The 20,388-nt window shown below is 31.8% G+C and overlaps 4 protein-coding genes across 5 annotated transcripts in view; 3 read left to right on the forward strand and 1 right to left on the reverse strand.

Moving 5' to 3' along the window:
* The window catches only part of LOC119828929 (ecdysone 20-monooxygenase), a 28,800-nt gene extending 21,807 nt beyond the window's left edge, over positions 1–6,993 (forward strand). For both annotated transcript variants that reach the window (XM_038351246.1, XM_038351247.1), the window contains 5 exons: positions 3,337–3,532; positions 3,797–3,959; positions 4,303–4,536; positions 4,761–4,958; positions 5,408–6,993. In XM_038351246.1, coding sequence (XP_038207174.1) covers positions 3,337–3,532; positions 3,797–3,959; positions 4,303–4,536; positions 4,761–4,958; positions 5,408–5,512 — 896 coding nt within the window. In that variant the 3' untranslated portion in view covers positions 5,513–6,993. The remainder of the gene's footprint in view (positions 1–3,336; positions 3,533–3,796; positions 3,960–4,302; positions 4,537–4,760; positions 4,959–5,407) is intronic.
* A 1,420-nt stretch (positions 6,994–8,413) lies between these two features.
* On the forward strand, positions 8,414–9,862 carry LOC119828960 (putative hydroxypyruvate isomerase). The gene is made up of 4 exons (XM_038351301.1): positions 8,414–8,621; positions 8,758–9,042; positions 9,199–9,329; positions 9,617–9,862. The coding sequence occupies exons 1-4, from the start codon at positions 8,432–8,434 to the stop codon at positions 9,791–9,793; spliced, it is 783 nt and encodes a 260-aa protein (XP_038207229.1). The 5' UTR covers positions 8,414–8,431; the 3' UTR covers positions 9,794–9,862.
* Positions 9,863–9,939: 77 nt separating this feature from the next.
* LOC119828959 (aurora kinase B) lies at positions 9,940–12,574 on the reverse strand. Its single transcript, XM_038351300.1, has 6 exons — positions 12,384–12,574; positions 12,124–12,315; positions 11,881–12,037; positions 11,016–11,152; positions 10,450–10,681; positions 9,940–10,093 (listed from the first exon to the last, which is right to left on the reverse strand). The coding sequence occupies exons 1-6, from the start codon at positions 12,455–12,457 to the stop codon at positions 10,007–10,009; spliced, it is 879 nt and encodes a 292-aa protein (XP_038207228.1). The 5' UTR covers positions 12,458–12,574; the 3' UTR covers positions 9,940–10,006.
* A 2,731-nt stretch (positions 12,575–15,305) lies between these two features.
* Positions 15,306–20,388, forward strand: part of LOC119828884 — a 44,854-nt gene continuing 39,771 nt past the window's right edge. Inside the window, exon 1 of the mRNA XM_038351177.1 lies at positions 15,306–15,492. The gene's annotated coding sequence lies outside the window, so the exon portion shown is untranslated. The remainder of the gene's footprint in view (positions 15,493–20,388) is intronic.

Here is a 20,388-nt window from a genome sequence, read left to right on the forward strand (position 1 = left end):
GATCAAATTTTTTCTATTCTTTCAAAATTTCTCATTTATAAAGCATTTCAATGCTATAAAACTAAAAATTAAATAAGGACAAAAATAATTTCAACAATTCATAATAATGAAAAACTAGCGGTCCGCCCCGGATTCCATCGTGGTACATTTACAGCCTATAGCTTACCTCAATAAATGGGCTATCTAACACTCAAAGAATTTTTCAAATCGGACCAGTAGTTCCTGAGATTAGTGCGTTCAAACAAGCAAGCAAACAAACTTTTCAACTTTATAATATTAGTATAGATTTTAATGTAATTTTGGTACGTTAATACATGGCCCTAAATAAAATAGTCAAAATTTATTCTATTATCTATCAAGGTTACGGTTTCGCTTTAATTTTATATCCTACAGTTTAGTAGACAACGGTTAAACTTTTTGTTTCGATATTAGTTTAAATGGTAACTAGTAAAAAACCCTTCATCATGCTAGTTCAATAGACCAATTAATATTGATGGAATTTTTTGCAGAAAATTCGTGACAATAGGTGCATGAAACATTTACTCATTTTTATTCTTGGAGTTGTTTTCTTATGTAACATATTTTTTATATGATCTAATCATTGTTACAAGATCAGCTAAGTGTAAATGTGGTTAACTAATAGTTTTGATTGTGTAACCACAGAGGAACCCTCGAGGTATAAGTTTGTATCTATTTACGATGTATTCTCGATTTTTATCTATAATTCCTTTTCTAGTAGACATGTTTGTAGTATTTTGTGATCGTAGTTCCTACAGCTTAGTACTTACGTTATATTAATATTTGTTATGTCATGAGTCCAGGTTTTTTTTATTAATTGGTGTATAAAGCGATATTTATTTGTTAAATTACGGAGACTATGATATATAAGATTTGTAGAAGAAGCTTGTTTCAAATGATTGTCACTATCTCGTACATTTGCAAAAGTAAAACAATACGATATTACGCCAATATTATCAGTACAAACGTAAACAATTAAATTGCATTTTTTGGAATATACTCAAACACAAATCTGAATCTGTTATCCTCGTATCATCTCAAAAGACCAGCCACCATAATTGGCATCATACTATGCACCATATAAAAGCTGTACCTACGTAATAGAAAACAAAATATGGTTTTGTTAATTTTATTATATTGCATCAGCAATCCTTAAGCTTACGTCACATGTTTAGATATCATTGAAAGGATAGCATTCTTGAATGAAATATGGCTTTTACGATAGTGTAATGTAGGTCAAAATTGTGTAGAATAGATTGCGTGCCCGCATGATAGGCGTTATGATATATTACGATGCATAATACCTAAGTTAGAAACACAATTCATAACAATTGATAAAAGATTTTCTGGTGTAATAATTGTGTTTCTATTCAGTGGTATTGAAAGTAAACGTATCGCAATTGAATCAGTTTTGAACTTGTTTATTTTTTCTCGTTTATTGGTATATAGCAATTCTTTAGAAGCAGATAAAATAAGCAAGCTAAATATTTTATTTATGTACAATTATTCTTTTCTACAGACGATCTTCTTTTTGCGCAGACGTCGTCGTATATATTACGCGATGCATCTTATTTTAATGAGACATAATAACTGCGAAAGATTTATAGTGTTTAAATAAATATTTTTATCTCCAATCTCGAGACACGGGAATACCTATCTTACTACTGTTCCAATAAAAATCTAAACGATATTAATTGCCTCAACAAAATTATTTTTAGCGCTATTAGCTACCTATACAGCTAGGTACTTGCTAAATGCAAATTATTATTGTGATTTAATGCAAATGCATTAAATATTTTTTATACATATATGAATAACAAATTGAGAAGTAAAATGTACTACACCTCCGTATAAATTTTGATAGATATATATTTCTCTGTGCGTGTAGGATTTAAACTGAAACACATACCCCCTATAGCTACTGCAAAAAACTTAGTTAAGTTACAGTTAATTTTTAAATCAACCTTACTACTGTGATAGAAAATATAGTTGTTTACAACGACATACTTTATTTTTATTTATTCGAATTTATGTACCGGAGCACAATATAATTTAATAAAAGCGAGTAGGACGTAATCGCGATATTCAATAAGAACAAATTTGTTGATAAAAATTAAATATAGTATAGAGATAACCTCCACGATCTTGGCGTAATTCAATAAATTCATTTTCATAATACGTAACATTATTAATCGAACGTCTACGCGTAAATAGGCATGTGGGTTAAGTTCGTGAATAGACGATTAAGTGATAAGTAACTAGGTTTGTCTATCAAATTAGAACACGACTTGATTATGTCTAGATTCTAGAACAATCTCGACTAATTTACTAGCATCTTTGAACCTCATATTTGACCTCATTAAGTAACTCGTGCTTTATGACTACTCATTATAACATGTATCTATATTTTTAATTAGACAAAAACTGAACATACAAAAAGTATAAACATATGTTTTGTGTAGAATTTTGAAGTCCGACAAACTTATATAATAATTAAGGCCTTATTTATTGTGTTACTTCTTGTACTAAGTATGTTTTTTTAGCTGGTGTTTTACTATAGACTGTTATTTTTAATTATAATTGTATTATATGTGTAAGACGGGAAAGAACGTCAAACAAGTTCCTAAGAACAGTTAATCGAACCTTCTGTCCTACATACTTAGTAACCACGACGATCTAAGGCTAATATTATAGTACTTATTTACATGCACGTATGTGCAGTCTGCAGAACCAGTCTCCTTTTCCGTCTGATATCTCCATTTGTGTATGTTCGACATTTTACATTCATTAATTAGGTAGCATTTATGTTTTACCAGTTTAATAAATATATCACATATTCATCCAATTAATACCATATAAAGTGAGATATAATGCTAAGGGGATGATAAGGATCTGACTGAAGAACTGAAGACTGATGAAAATGTGGTGCAATCAGAAAACTGAAACAAAAAAATAATGTCAAAAAAATAATATGTTGTCTTATATTAAATAAATAAGATAACTCAATTAGAAATATAAAAATATATTTTGAGATCTTAATGCTGATTAACAATTAAAATATCTAGTCTTCTTATTTTTTTGTTCAAACTAGTTTGAGGGAAACTACTTAATTGTTCTAAGAGTATAGGCATTGTTGTTTTTGACGAGCAATACTAGCAAGGCTAGAAAAAAAAAATGTGAAGAGAAAATGGATTTTCAAAAGTGAATTTAGTTATCTATCACATATGAAATTCAAATTTATGTGTAAGTGGTGAGGTACTTACCTACATATAGGTAATAATATGTGTTATGAGATTTCAAGTTCATTTTTATTTTCAGCGGTATGTGGTCTTATGTTAGGCGCAAGATTGGGTTTCTTAGAGAGATGCATGTCGGGTCGGGCGGCAACACTTGCTGCAGCGGTGAAAGCCCACTTTAGGGCTCAAAGGGACTCCTACTACGGTGCGCCATTATGGAAGTTTGCACCTACCACGCTTTACAAGACGTTCGTTAGGAGCGAGGAAACTATTCACACGTGAGTTTTAATCGTTTCCTCTATTCGCAATTTATAGATACCGTTATAATAGTTCCTTTGTTTAGTTTTAATTCTTATTGTAATGCTACATTTATATATACAATAACTACATTTTTATAAAATTGAGTGAATATAGATATGTACTTAAATAGAAAATAAATAAACGTATGATAAATGTTGAGTCAATATTGTTTGTACTCAGAATAATAAATCTCAAACAAAGGACCCAAAAACACATCTAACATACGGCATTGCTTATGGCAGGATAGTATCGGAATTAATGGAGGAAGCGAAGTCAAGGACTCACGGCGCGGCGCAGGATGACGGCATGCAAGAGATCTTCCTCAAGATACTCGCAAACCCCGAACTAGACACAAGGGACAAAAAAGCCGCCGTCATCGATTTTATCACAGCTGGCATTGAGACCGTGAGTGCACTATTGTCTAGGATCTTTTATATATTATGTAGCTATAAACCTACTAGTCTGAGATCGCCGAATGGATAAGCGATTTTCGGTTGACTGGATTTGATGAAGTTTTTACTTCTTTATTTGAATGTCCGGATTCTAATTGTATTTGAACGGCGTCCGTACTTAAGAATAATAGAATAGACGTCTTGTTCTTTTGAATTTGCTTATTATTATTTTCATTTAATGGGCAATTTGGTTTAGTAGAAAATTGATTAGGTAAATTATAAATAAACCAACATGTACATATTTTTTGCTTTTTCGAAAGTAAACGAAATACCTACTAAAAAAATACATTTTCCAGCTTGCTAACAGTTTGATATTTCTGCTGTATCTACTGAGTGGAAGACCGGACTGGCAACAAAAAATAAGATCAGAGCTGCCATCCTGTGGTGATTTAACAATAGAAGAATTAGCTTTAGCGCCATCTCTGAAAGCAGCGGCAAATGAAGCGTTTCGAGTGTTGCCCACTGTACCGTTCTTGGCCAGACTTCTGGAGCAACCCGTGAATATTGACGGCCATAGAATACCAGCTGGGGTGAGATTTTTTAAAAATTCTGATATTCGATTTTATTTTAGTTGGAATCGGAAGTAAAGAATAATTGGTCAAACATCTTTTATAATAAAAATTAGCCATAACCACAAGTTTTTTCGAAAAGAAAAAGGAATAGCCCTTTACATGCTTGCAAATTCTTGCTTTAGCTATTAAACAAACTTAAATTACGTATGCTTATTTAATGTTAAAATATCTCTGTTTGGCAGACATTCGTCCTCGCGCACACGGTAACAGCGTGCAGGCGGGAGGAGAACTTCTGGCGCGCGAGCGAGTATCTCCCCGAGCGGTGGATCGACGTGCGCGAGCCGCACGCCGCCTCGCTCGTCGCGCCGTTCGGCCGCGGCAAGCGCATGTGCCCCGGGAAGAGATTCGTTGAGCTCGAGCTGCATTTGTTACTAGCTAAGGTATACCCCTCAACATTATAAGCATGAACGTTTTTAAGGAAAGATGTTACTCTTTTACACAAAAGAATATCTGGTTGCATTTGTATGAAATTGAGTACAGAGTTCGATAATAATCTGGATTACCTAGTTAAGTACTGTAGAATCAGTCAATCTATGGGAAAGGGGACTTCACTTTAAAATTCTTATTCTATAAAGCAATTTCTCTAACGCCTAATTTTTCATCAATTTAATTAGTCATTAATATAAAGTTCCGACCGTCGTCTCTAGGCCTTCAGCGCAAACAAGAGGGCGTTATCTCGCATAAGGGGACAATAATTTGTAAAATAAGAGATACATGTGGTGCTGGTTTCGCAGGGATTTTTTAAAAGACGTTATTTCGTTCAACTAGGCGCACAATTTGAAGAAATTGATGGTTTAATTATTAAATCCATATTGCTTGCTATTTACAGATTTTGCAAAATTGGCGGGTGGAGTTCGAAGGTGAAATAGATGTCCAGTTTGACTTCCTTCTATCACCAAAGTCCCCAGTCACCCTAAGACTAGTAGAATGGTAAACAAAATCACATTCCACTACGCTGCCTAAGTTTGTACTGATAATAATTTAAGTAATAGTTTTACAAAAATTTATTGTATCATTTTAAGACTTGGTATTGGTTATTTTACCATTGCTAATTCTAAAACAGCAATTATTCTTGTAAAATAACTTTGGAGATCGAGAAGGTCGTTATGCTTTCACATATGTTATAACATGTACAATTAAATATGTATAGTCTTGATTGCTTGATGCTTCGTGTAATACAATATTTCTCCCCGCAAGTTTAAAAAAGCAAAGTTTGTCATATGGCGATATATCTCCAAAGTTATTTCTTATTAAATTCCGACTCTGTTAATGATTGAAGATGGAAAATATTCCGGTCAGTAGTTTGAGTCGACTACTTAATAAATAGTTCTAACCGACACGTTCCGATACTTTTGTAAGTTACAACGACAATATATTTATCAAGACCAATGAATTTATGTCTGTTATAATAAGTTATAGAAGTATGAAAACCAGTGAAATACTTTAAGAATTGCTGATAATGATATAAAATATTGAACTGAGTATTGGATGACATTTTTCAGACAGTATAAGATAAGGGATAAGGTTAAACGATTTTGATTCTGAATGATTTGACCTGTTTTTTATTCCTAGGGTTAAAGTGAAACTTCTTGGATTGTAATATATCTACAAAAATTCATCAATCGCATAGTCATATTAAGAGAATGTGAAAATAAACCTGTATGTATATGTGGTACATACTATAGGACATTGCATATGTGTTTTCAGTGCACTGTGATATTTGTAAATAAGTAACTTTGGTAATTAAAAACAGGTTTAAAACGGATGATAATGGTAATATTATGACAAAGATACTTCGTGGGCGAGTTTTTTCAGAAAGTATGTTGCCATCAAAGGTTGCCATGATGAAACTCGGAAGAATAGGAAGACAAAGTGATACAGGGTATTGGCACAGTCTGCTCAAATCGTATACTTTTCTATTATCTATTCAACTTTATAGTTTAAGTACACTAACTAGCTTTTAAGATTTACAACTACACAACGTAGTAAAATATGGCTGTGTTAATATCAAAAATAATATTTATATAATTAACCGTGAATACCTCTATAAGCACTGTACTGCGACATCAGAAGAATGCATTTATGAATTGTCAAGTTAAATTGAGCAGTGAATCAAATATGTAGTTTTAAGAGTTTAGTATACACCTATTCCACCTTACTATATCGTATTAATAATTTAATGTGCAGCTTCACTATGTTAACCAAACATTATAGAAGTGGCCATTTCCTAAGTATAATTTATTTATGTTCGCCTAATATCGACATTCATGTTATACAAACTTGTTAGATTTTTATGTACCTTATGTTTAAATGCTAATTGTTGTTACGGATAAAAATATGGTTATTTACATCCATATTATTCTAATGTACTCGATGGGTTATACTGAAAATAATGAGAAAAAGATATAAAGCTTGCTTGGTTGTTTTATTTCCTTGAATCAATACGATTTTTAATTTAAACGTAAAATCGCGCCTGTTTCACCCTTCCTAGTACATTCCTTCTTTCCAGTTTCTTCCAGGCAGTGCATCCGCAAAGGCGCTATCTTTTTGAATGTTCATGGGCAGTTTCAATACTATAAATTATTTAATTTAATCGAATGTAGATGTCATAAAATCTGCAGTCCCGAACAATGCAATATTTGTGAATTTAATTTTAAATAGTCAGACATCTTTTTTCCTTGTGGAGGAGGAAGAGGATTAAGGTGATTGGGACATTGAATACTAACATATTGTACGTATATAATATTGAATATTATACTTTACTTTTTTAAGTGGTAGGGGTCAAAATATGAGTAACGAATGGATTACTTTCAACTCTCATTATATGAATGGATCCTGAAAAATCATATTTTTGTTATACAAAATACTTTCTGATAAAACCGTAATTATGCAAGTTACGGAGCACCGGAGGATTTAAGTAGTTCCTCGAAATTGACATATTATTTACAAATAATACGTAGGTAAGTAATTACCCAAAAGAAAATTAAAACCGGTAGTACGTAATGATAAAAAACTAAAAATTCTTTTCTTAATTCATCAACATTAATGTGGTCGATATACTTACGAAGCATTCTGATTTATATAATTATCATGTAACAACTAATATTTTTAATGTTTATTTCTTCTTTAGTGATTAAAATTTTATTTCTTTTATGCTATTTACCAACAAAATGACCATATCTAGGAAAATTTAACAAAATGCATAATATAAAGCCGCCGCCTACTTGGTACAGTGGTTAACGCCTGAGCGTAGAACCGAGGGGTCCTGGGTTCAATTCCCGGTGGGGACGCACAAAAAAAAAATGTCTCGGTCTGGCAGGACACAGAAGGCTGATCACCTACTTGTCCGTAAATAAAATCGATCAGTGAAACAGCTCATCTGCCCCATACCCCACTAGGGGACACGGGACTTCACTTTTTTTATATAATATAAAGCAGACTAGAAATAATGTTATATTTTGATAATCCCTGATTAATAATATGATAAAAAAAGAAAGCCTATTTTTTTTTTTTTATTTGACCGACCATAAAAAATCCTGTTACCATTGAATAGCTTGCCATAAAAAAATACCGATCTGTCAATAAACGCGAATGTCAACCATGAATTTGTGAAAGTGAAGTAACATCTATAGCAAATAACATTATATTGTGGTTATTGGTTTGTTATGTACACATCAAGGAGGTACTTATTTATTCAGTATCTCGCGGTAGTCGTTTTGGTTAGATAAGAAAACTGATAACTGTATGTCAACAAGTAATATAAATGTTAGGAAAACAGTGATATTTTAATTAGTAGTTACACAACTATTGAACTTACATAATTTTTTTTAAATAAAATAGTGCAACAGTGAAGATGAAATTTTGTGCTAATTTAGCTTTTATGTTTACTGAAGGAGCCACAGTTTTAGAAAGATATGCATTAGCAAAAGAGGCAGGTTTTAAAGCTGTGGAAACCGGGTTTCCGTTTGGTCATAGTATAGAGCAGGTAAAGCAAGCAAAGGAAAATGCTGGCATTGAACAAGTTCTCATAAATCTAAAAACAGGTAGCAATTCCATTATCAACTTTATTATACTAAATATCTTTATGATCTTATTTAAAGGATAATTTTTTCTTGACAAATGATTACACAAAAATTTTGAAATGGTTTATACATATTAAAACTTTACATTTTAATATAGGAGATGTGAGTAAAGGTGAACTAGGTGTGACTGCAGTACCCGGAAAAGAAAATGAATTTAAGGAAAACTTAAGAGAAACCATCAACTATGCAAAAGCACTTGGAGTAAGAAAAGTACATATAATGGCTGGGAAGATAGATGCAGTTACTCCCAAGAATTGGGAAGTGTTTGAAAGTAATTTATTATATGCTGCAGGTGAATTGAAGAAGGAAAATTTAACAGGTTTAATTGAGCCCATAAATCAGCATACTGTACCAAAATACTTCCTTAACGATTATACAAAAGGTAAAAATCAATTGAACAATGAACAGTCAATATTTACTTACTCTATATGCTATAAAATGAGTTTTTGAAAGATGTTCCTTTATGTGTATATTTATTTTTCATATTCAGTAATTGTAATATGTTTATTCTGTTTCAATGTTTCATTGGTGTTTTCAGCTGTAGAAATTATCAAAAGAATTGGGAGTGAGAACTTAAAGCTTCAGCTAGATATTTTCCACTTGCAACATATTTGTGGAGACATGTCTTACAATATAAAGAATCTCATGCCTTATGTTGGACATGTGCAGGTAAAATGAATTAATTACAGAAAAAATACAATGTAAATGGGACTTAAAATATGCCCAATTATAAATAAAAAATAGAATAAGTCAGACAATATCAATTTGCTAGAAGAAGTAAATTTAGTGCAAAAATGTTATCACAATATGGAATAATGCATTAATTATATATTGTTACATTCAAATAATAACCATAGTTTGGTAATTTCATTAAAATATATATTGCTATTTAGTTTTTCTTAATAAATGACATAATGTAACAAACCATTAAATGCTTATTTCGACCAACATTTTAGATTGCACAGGTTCCAAGTCGCAATGAACCAGATGTTCCCGGAGAAATCAACTATGAATACATTCTCAAACATTTAGAAAACAATGGCTATAATGATTGGATTGCCTTAGAATATAAACCTGCCGGAAATACTAAAGAAGGTCTCAAATGGATCAGTAAATTTGGTTACACTCTGTGATATATTAGAAATTCCATAAATAAAAATTACAAATTGGCACAAATAAAGTTTACATTTTGTAACAAATTAAGTTGTTATTACTTTATACAATTATAATTTTTAAAATACAAGGTAAGTAAATGAAAGCAGAAGTTCCTAGTGTCAAAATATAATTTACTAAATCATCAATTTTTTATTTGATTGACAATTTTATGATATTTATAATATAGATGGTCATGTGGTACTTTGAAACTGCTGTACCCAATAATGTCTTTTAACAGAGTCCAGTGACAGTCTCTCCTTACTTGAATGTCGTAGTAACTGAAATTGATTTAAATTATATTTACAAACATTTTAATTTCAACCAGCTTTCCGCCTATGGCTTTGCTTGCATGCACTACATTGGATTTTTTCTAATTTAGTTGTACATGTTTCGAAAATTATTAATTTTAATAAGAAACTGTTAGAGACCCCAACTATATTTAAAAGCCTTATCCAGTGTCCTCTCATTTATTTATATTTGTGAATTTAATTTTGTATATGCCCCGGTTAAATGTATGGAAACCCAAACATTGATATACCATGGCAAATACTCTTTTAAAAACTATTCAAGATACAGACTGAAATGTTTATGGATGAATTGATATTGAATGTTAAATTTAAATGAATAAATTTACCTTAGAAATAAGATCCTTTGCTCCCTCTGGAACATATGATGGGTAAGTCATATCTAAAGCTAATATCCGAGCATATGTTTTGTCTTGTCCATCACTCTCAAATGGAGGCTTTCCTACTAGGAATTCATATAATAGGACACCAATACACCAGTGGTCTACAGAAACATCATAAACTTCATGTTTTATCATTTCTGGTGGTAAATAGTCAAGTGTACCGCACATAGTCTTCCTCCTAGAAGACACACAAGTATCAATAACACATCCTCATGTATAAATATTTTGAATCATTCTTGTATAATACCTGTATCTCACAGTTTCACCCAAGTAAATGATTTTTGTACTTTATATCCTCATCTTGCAGGAATATTGGAATTATATAAGACATTAGCTATCTACCAGTGTTGTTAATATCAGTTCAGCTATTCTAGGGATTAGCCAGAACAGATATCCAAAATTGTAAAAATTGTGTAAAAGTAAAAAGTAGCTATTGTAATAATACAAAAATAACACTCCAATCTTATTTAATGGTATAGATAAAGATGCACATAACATGATTTTAAACTTACTTTTCTGAAGGGGCATGGACAGACCAGCCAAAGTCAGCTAATTTAAGGTCACCATTGAAGGAAACCAGAATATTTTCAGGTTTAATATCCCTGTGGATAACATGATGCTGGTGGCAATATTCAACTGCATCTGCTACCTATAAAGAAAAAAAATATCAAATTGTAATGCTCACACTATAAAATACTATGGTGTTCCCAAAACATTACGTAATTGGGGCTTTCCATAAAAGAGTGTAATTATGTCACTGAAAGGCCGGCAAAACACTAGTAACACTAGAGGTGATAAGTTTATGGGTGGTGGTGACCACTTAACATCAGGTGGCCCATCTGCTCCCTTGCTAACTCTGCCATAAAAAAAGTCACTACATAGTTTTAAACAAAGTCGCTTTCTCCGTCTATCCCTATGACCCTCTTATGTTCAATTCTTAAAAACTACACAAAAGTTAATGCAGTTTTTTTTATAGACAGTGATTCAGGAGAAAATTTCATTAACATCTATTAAACTCATAAATTTAACACATTAACGCAATGTCGCGGACAGAAGAAAGTTAAACTATAAAACATTAACCAAATTTTAAGTAGGTTTCAGGTGCTCTCTACATATGAAGAATATTCTTTATAATTATAAAACTTTTTCTCTATTTTGTTGAAGTAAAGCAACATGATAAAAATTTAATTTGCTTGTCCTTGTATATTAACTGCATTGTGTATGTATTATTTTAGCAAAGTTGCTTATGTGAAGTAAAGGTAATGTTGTTGTTGAGATTTCCAAATTTGATTGATTATTGAAACAGATTTGAATCACATGTAGATGACATAAAACTAATAAAAACAATCACTTTCCTTTCCTACCATAGTCACATACCTGGTAAATATAACGAGCAGCCTTATGCTCAGGGAATCTTCCTTTTGGCGAGTTTGTTAGATGTTTATAAAGTTCACCACCGGCTGCAAACTCGATCACTAAATAAATACGTCTTTCGTCATGGAACCATGTCAGCAATCGTAGAATATTTGGATGCCTAGAAGATAATACAGTTTCATTTCATGTATATCTTGGGGTTAATTACAAGTGTAACGTCATTTATTAATAGAAGTGGACACTAACTTTAAGTGAGATTGAATCTCTATCTCTCTCATAACTTGTCGTTCGCATTTTGAATGCATAATTTGTGATTTGAACAAAGCTTTTATTGCGACTAATAGACCGGTTTTCTTTTCGCGTGCTACATGAACGTGACCGAATTTTCCTTGTCCAAGTGCTGAACCCAGTTCAAAGTCTCTAGGTGACCATTTGTATCTAAAACAAAAGATGTTTTTACAATACATAACAACCATAACATTAAGCTCCCATTAGTGTTTACATACGGTTTTCCATAAGCGTCATGATTAATTATTCTTGCTTCAAGTTCTTTTACTTCTTTTATCTCAGTTTCCATCATTATTTATAGAAGTAGCACGAAATCTTTAAAAAAATATTTCACTAATCACGCATTCGAGTAACAATTCGTTTTCAACAATTTCAAACTGTGACCGTTACAGTTTGAGCTTGACAAAACAAATTTAAATTCATCCGTCAAATTCAGTACGATGTCAACCGCATATAAGTGTATCTATGATGTCAACTCGGATTTTGGCTTGCCAGTAGCAAGAAAACACTTGATTAATGATTCATTTTTGAAATCTACAAATATTTAATTAAAAGACAAGGAAAAAGGAAGTAGATGTGTAAGTTTAACATGAATTACTTACTTAACACTTGTTATGAGTATAATAACAGACTACAGAAAAAAAAATTGCATACGCTTCAAAAAATTGCCGCCAAATAGGCTTGAGATATGAAATATTGTGTATATACTGTGCTTCCGAGGTCCGCCTCTTATTCTGATAATATTATATTTTTGCTCAGCCTCAGTCTGCTGGTAATGTTTATGTTTTGGAATTGTAAATAGATATATTATGTAATGGGATTTGGTTATTTGGTAACTCTGTGCTATAAACGACATTGCAACAAACTCTTAACCTTTTAAAATTTAGTAATGATAGTCTATTTACGATTATTAAATATTATTATTATTTACGTTTCTTTTGGTAGTACATGGGCCAGGCATTAGCCACTAGGCAAGGTAATTGAATTGAGGCACAAGCGATCTTATTAAAATTTTCAACCGACTTCAAAAACGAGGAGGTCATAAATTTTGCTGAATTATTACCACGTAATATAAAAAGTATGTTAAATTTCTAAGTGCGTAAGTATATCTTTCAACGCTCTTTAACTTAAGTGTATGTGTTCTTTAACGTTGTTTTTTAATTAAGACTTTTCCTTGATGCATAAATGCATGCAACAATGCTTTCTATTTCAGGTAAACTTACTATAAATAAGTCCCAACAAAATGCAAAATGCTTTTGCGTAGTAAGTAATACATAAATGTATTAACTAATATCACGTCATAACGTGAAGAGTGTGCCATTGTAAAACGGAAACTTTTTCAAATTTTGATAATTATATTTCGAATTCTGCCGTACGTTTTTATAATGCTCATATCCTCGGAAAGAGGATCCTGGGTTATGTCGGACTTTGCAATAATGGACTACTAATTAAAGATTCACTTACAGTGATGGAACAACGGGTGTCGGTTAGAATCGAGCGGCGAGCCTCTCGAGCGGTTGCTGATCAAAGGGCGTGCAAACATAGAACGGTAAGGTGTTTGACAACTGTTTTCGACAAAATATTAAATAGATACCTATTTTTGTTATTGAAATTGATTCAAATATCTCTCCTACTGTATATATATATATATATATATATGTATATATATAAATGCTTTTCTCTTCTCTACTCTTTCACGCAAAAACTACTAAACCGATTGCAATGAAATTTGGTACGTAGATAGCTGAACTTCGGGATACGGACTTTCGCGGGTGAAACCGCAGGGCGCAGCTACTTTTCTATACTGTAAAATTGTAGAATTAGGTTATTCGTATATTCATATTCATACATTTCTTCATTATTCGTCATCATTTAAATCTTACATCGACTTTTTCGAGTTGTGTTTTTTTTGGTTTATTAATTAAAATATATTCTCAGTTCTAGCAATTTGAACGCTTATATCCAAAAACTATAAACGCTGCTCTTTTGCTGTTTAAAAAGATATATAAAACAGAACAATATCGCAGTTAATACTATTCATTATCGCAGCCTTGAAAATAGGGGAGCGTCGATCCCTCGCAATACATTGGGGTGGGTTATGACTAGGCGCATCGATTTACCGAATCATACCCACGACATATAAACCTTCCTAGATCTCAGATGAATATATGCAAATCAATAAAATATTTTGTTTGTAATCAAGAAGCAGCATTCCTTTATTACTATTATATCTACATAAAATATTTGTTTGTACCTATATTTTTCGCGTGGACAAAGTTATCGTTTAGACGTTACGTACCTACTCTGCATATATGTCTAAGAAAATCTATATCAGTAATCCTGGAAAATAGGAAATATCAATAACATAATTGACAATCGATATCTTGTTTAACTAAAGATTTTGCGTGTAAATGTTTTCCACAAAATTTACATTATAACCAAATTTAATTGAAGTTCAGTTAAAATTTCTTCCCTATTCTGCACAAAGTTACATAAATGTTACCCTAGTCAGGATTCTCACCCTCCGTCGAGTGTTTTCACGACAGACACCACTCAAAGACGCGGTAAGCATGCTCTTTTAATTTATATTAAGTACGTACTTTTTAAAGGGTAGGTGTTAATTCTCAAACGTTAAAGACTTCCCTTGGAGAGGTAATTACGTGGAAATATTAAACTTGTGGGAATTTCTGGAGGCTCAAGATATTTCTTTCTGTTATATTATCTATTTATAGACCGACGTTTTAATGAGGAATAGCTATATTGATATAATAGCGTCGTGTTAAAAATTAACACTTCTTAGATATTCTAATTGCACGTTAAACTTATTTCGTATTTTCATTAGGTGTGGTAGCTATGCTTTAAATTCGCACGGATAGCTCGACAAAAGCTAACTGAATAAAATTTAAAAATTATATCAGAATTAATCAATGAAGCATAAATACGTTAAAGGCGTACATATCAACGCGTCACAATATCACGCTCCATCACCCTCCATCTACATAGAACGCGTCCACCGGCGAGATATACGGCGCAGTGCAATGAATACAGTTTCCTACAACCCCCGACAGCCCTCCGAGGCGGGAATTGGGAAATGAAGGAAAACGCGCGCAGGGTGCCCGGTTTTCATTCCGCCACAGACCGCGCGGCCGCGCGCCGCTCAATCGATACCGCTTCCATTATATTATCCAGATAACATTCATTGCATTACGTTATCTTAAATAATCGTCTCCTAATATGCACGCCGGGTCACCGGGTAGTAGTGGACGGATTATGTACTGACGTAGTAATATATACTAGTGTGACGCAGAATCGCTTACGACGGACTTGGTAAGTAACACATAGGTAATTATTGGCACGTTATGACCCAGTTATTGTTGCCATTCTTTATTATATTAAATCGTTATTGTTTTAGCTTTATTTAATTTTAAATACAGAACAAATTTACTCGACCATCCTCTTACCATTTTGTGAAAATAATTAATACGTTATTAAAGTGGAATGATTTTGATTCGGAATCGTGATCTAATCTAAGTTAATAGCTGTCTAATGGCTGCTTTGATTTTAAAGCCTTAATTGAATGATGATGTTATGTTTAATTATAAAATCATTGATCACCAATCAAAAGTATTTGGATTTACTGAAAGCCTTCTATAATGGCAACATTTACTATTTGAAATTCGAAGTGAGTAAAGATACTGCGACCCTAACGGATCAATCCCTCACCCCAAGTTAACGTTAATGAAATATAATAAATTTCTTCATATTGTGAGATGCTGCGTTCCCATTATACTAAGTGTAGGAGGTAAATACAATTGCGACGTAATGAAAAGTTCGTAAAACTGAAGAATTCCACAAGGCATGAAAATTAACATGGTTAACGTTATCATGTGTATTTTCGGCATTTTTATTGCGTATAAAGTAAAATTGTGCAAATAAAAAAATACTAACATCTCTTTCTACCGTGAAAAATTACTTATCTTGTTTTATGAAAGTAAATGAAAACGATGGAATGACTTATACAGACATTGAAATTATTACGCATGTACACATTTATTTTCACTTTTCGACACTGTTATTTCAAGAAACTGGTTTCAGAATGTAGTATAGATATAAATGGGAAAAGTTAATGTGTAATTGGTAAGAGTTATTTTACGTGTTTTCAACGTGGAAAGCTGTTTTGTGATGATCTTGAGTTGGCGGGGTAGGGCAGTGTAGTAATGCTGAACGAGTGACCATCAGTTTTGACTGCTATCAGTAACAACTAACAAACGACTTGAAATTTCCAGTAACTCATGCTTATGTTATTAAAAAAAGTTTTATATAAAACTGAACAATGCATTTTATTATATCTGTACTTATAAACTGAGCTGCTTCAAAATATAAGTAGATGCATTTGTAATAAATCATTAATGTTGATATAATGATATAATATGTAAAATTCAAATAAAATGTAATTAAAAAAAATCGTATTTAGAACAGTTATGTGTCAAAAGCCTTCATATAATTTATTGCTTCTCGTTGAAATTTTTGTCACATTCACATAATGACAGAAAAATGATGAATTACATAGCTATTATATTATTAATGGTTGGATATTGTTAATGCATGGTCATAATAACACGCACTATAGATATATATTTATAGTGAAAAGTATTCTCTATAGCGCATTCTGGTAGGGACACTTTCACTTGGTAGCCCGACTCACGCCTCAATCATCTGTTATTTCTCTATAACTATCTTTATCTTGCACAATAATTATTATCCATTGCTATCAGATTTATAATTTTTAGTCTATGTGAGTGATTATAGAATTAAACGTTCGCAAATTTGGAGTAAGTAATAAGTCCTATGTGTTTCCTGTATCCATTGCGCTTTCACGGTGTATTAAACATTGCAATAAAAGATCCTTTGATAATTTGAGAATGTCAAGTAAAACTTGAGAATTTTCTTTTCGAAACCTACCAGGTTCGATTTTTTTCTATTCTGTTTTTCAGATACTTAAAAAAATGTGTGTAATGCTATCAAAAATAAAAAAAATCCAGATTAAAAAGTTTCAACTATTATAGGGAGAAGTAAAGGTCACACGCCTGGGGCAACAAGTGGTATTTAGTCAAAATATAGTTTAGTATTATGTTATCTGTGATAGTACTGTGTAATCTTTTCTAAATAATAAAGGTTATAATTACCTAGCGTACCCTGAGCTGTACTGTTGGTATACGTAATTTTGAGGTACAGTATGAAAAATGTTGAACATAGGAGTTTTTGTATGTTATGTATTCTTCTGATATTCCAATGAGAATGGAAATAGGTAGTATTAAAATATATATACGAAAACATGAATGCTTAAAGCCAGTTAACAACTTACAAAATGTTTGGACGAGTATAAATTTTTTATTGTTAATGAATGAAATAAATAAATATTTTGTACAAAAGTTTAAATTGAGCTTATTCGACTGAGACTGAGAATGTTTTATTAGATTCTGGACGATGTGGCTTTCACAGCATATATTAGCTAGATATACCTACAGTCTTTAAAGTTCAATCATACGACGTTGGTATATTGTGATGTCCTAAGTCTTGTCTAGGGCTTCTCCAGGATAAAAAAGGATCATCCGTTTATAGTCATACAAATGAAGCCGCAAACTCAGAAGAAAGAAAAAGGTCAGATGGCTGTGTCATTATTTATTCTACATACGTCTTGGTCCCTCGGGATGTCTCAAGTCTCTTCTAACGGAATACATTAATATTAAATGCTAAATTTCCGTCACGTTGTCTTTCTTAAACTCAAGGTTTTCTGAATTTGAAAAGAACTTGTAAAGACTATTATGTTGTGTAAGAATGCATTTACATATACCTGAGTTGTTTTTAAGTTTTTCTTAACATAAAAATAAAGTGAAATTTATTTATTTCACACTTAAAAAGGAAGTTATTGTATTAGTGATTACTGAAAGGAATCGAAAGATATCTGGTATGCATCGAAACAATTGCGGAACATTGTAATTGAATTGAATTAAAAACAAGGATGATTGCAAATGATGAATCGACATTTTATTGTAGCCATGGTAGGAAGTAGGTAGTAATCATGTCTAGTTTCTAGAGTTATCATTTATCAGTTTCATTATACATGAGACTCCGTGGTGCCGAAGTACACTCAACTCCCACGAAGAAAATCAATTTGGCGTGAATATTCGATAATGCGTCATCAGATTCTAAAGCTATCTTTAACCGTTATATTAAATTAACTAATTGTTGTGCAAAAACGTCGGAATTTCCTCATAATATAGAGCAAACAAATGAAGCGTGTCGTGTCAATCGATACTAGCCGTTACTGCAACGACCAGTGGGTCATGCTTAACAAACAATAGCTTAGGATTTGATATACTCGGATTGAATAACACGCAGTTAATATTATGATAACACCACGATAACACTGACTTTATACATTCACCTATAAGAATGATATATCACAATAAGGGGATTAAATTAGTTAAAACCGTGTTTTATTATTAGTACCTAAAGTATATGATAGTAACACTACAGTAAAAAATTATTATGTTTGGAAATTGTATAAGATGCATCAAAATAAATCCTAATTTTATAGTATGTTGAAAACAAAATCCATCAACTTTCATACGATAAAAAATCGTGAATAACTCGCCTATAATACACAAATAACATGCTAATTTTGAGGGCAACCATTTTTAATACTTGTCAAAATTATTATTCAAGTAATTTAGGAATTTAATAGTGATATATAATCTAATTTCTATTGAATTCAAAAGTTAAACAATAAGTAAAAAATCCGTAATTATATAGTGCACTGTTATTTTAATAAATATATCATAAGAAGTTTGACAGTTAAATATAAAAGAAAAAGCCTTTGATACTGATAAGAGAAAATATACGACAACATACAACGAAGTGGGGTTGGGCTTGCTTTATAGTACCACATGTTATCAGTGACTGTAGCCTCCTACGGTAAGATCGATAAAATAAGCGTGATGACGTACTAAAGAAGTTAAAGCGAGGCCAGTTTCCTAGGTCAGGGAATATAATGATGAATATTTTTAAGATATCTGTTCAAATTAATCAATCAATTTAAATGGTCCATTGTTTAACGTCGTATGAATGATCGCGTAAAGGTTTTAATTATGAAAAATTTAATTTCTGTAAATTAGATGCATCAAAGAGATACAAATTTTCACAAGAAATAAATGATATTATTTTTATATAAACGTCACCACAAAGGTGACAATTCAATAAAAAATTCAGTGCGGCAGTACGGGAAATTGCGTCTGGCGCATCAGGCTTCGCTTTTGAGTTAAATTCATAGTTAAAACTTTGTCCTGACTTATGCATAATTATTATTTATATTTATGTTTATACGAAGACCTGTTTCGGTTTGTTTATTTTAGACATATCCTATTTTCTTAATACGTTTTTTTTTCATATTAACAAGATATGATTGGGTATAACTATAGTGTAGATATATCATTCCTTGGCGTCGCATGTATCCTACACTACAAATAGGTAGAGACAAATTGATTACGCAACAGTATACGATTACCCTCGTCCCTTAAAATATGAGTAATAGCACCGTTATCACAGGCTGTGGAAGTGAAATATGATACTCTTCTCGGTAAATTCTACGGTCTAAATAGTGTTGCCCGTCGGCTGACCTCACACAGTTGGAACAATAGAAATGTTCCGCTCAGAAATAAATAACTTTATGAAGTAAAATGGGATATTATTTCATGATACTATCAAGCTTTGATTATAACAAAATGTTTATAGCAAGGTTGGAATAAAATATTTGTTGCATTAAATACGTATTTATAGATCAAAAGAAAGAGTCTGCATCGACAAAAATCTGAAATGTTAGTAATGCTGCAGGTGAATAATATTTGACCACTCGATTTGGAAACTAATAGAGATAACGTTACATTTCAATATGTCCAAAATTCTAACATCGTTAGGCTTCTTTAAGAATAATATCAATAAACCAACGTAGCTGTTAATGGCCAACGGATCTGTTACTCATATTCATTACCTCTACATAGCAAAATTGTTATATAACAAAAATCTCCCAAAGACAATAAATAATAATGAATAATTTTCACGCTGTAATTTAATACCCACACGGATAAACAATAACTACCTACAATTTCACTTTCATTTTATTTCATCATCATTGTGGTCTATCAAATTTCTAATTGGCACTTT

The sequence above is a fragment of the Zerene cesonia genome, chromosome 9, assembly GCF_012273895.1.
Source record: "Zerene cesonia ecotype Mississippi chromosome 9, Zerene_cesonia_1.1, whole genome shotgun sequence".
In the NCBI taxonomy this organism is placed as follows: Eukaryota; Metazoa; Arthropoda; class Insecta; order Lepidoptera; family Pieridae; genus Zerene; species Zerene cesonia.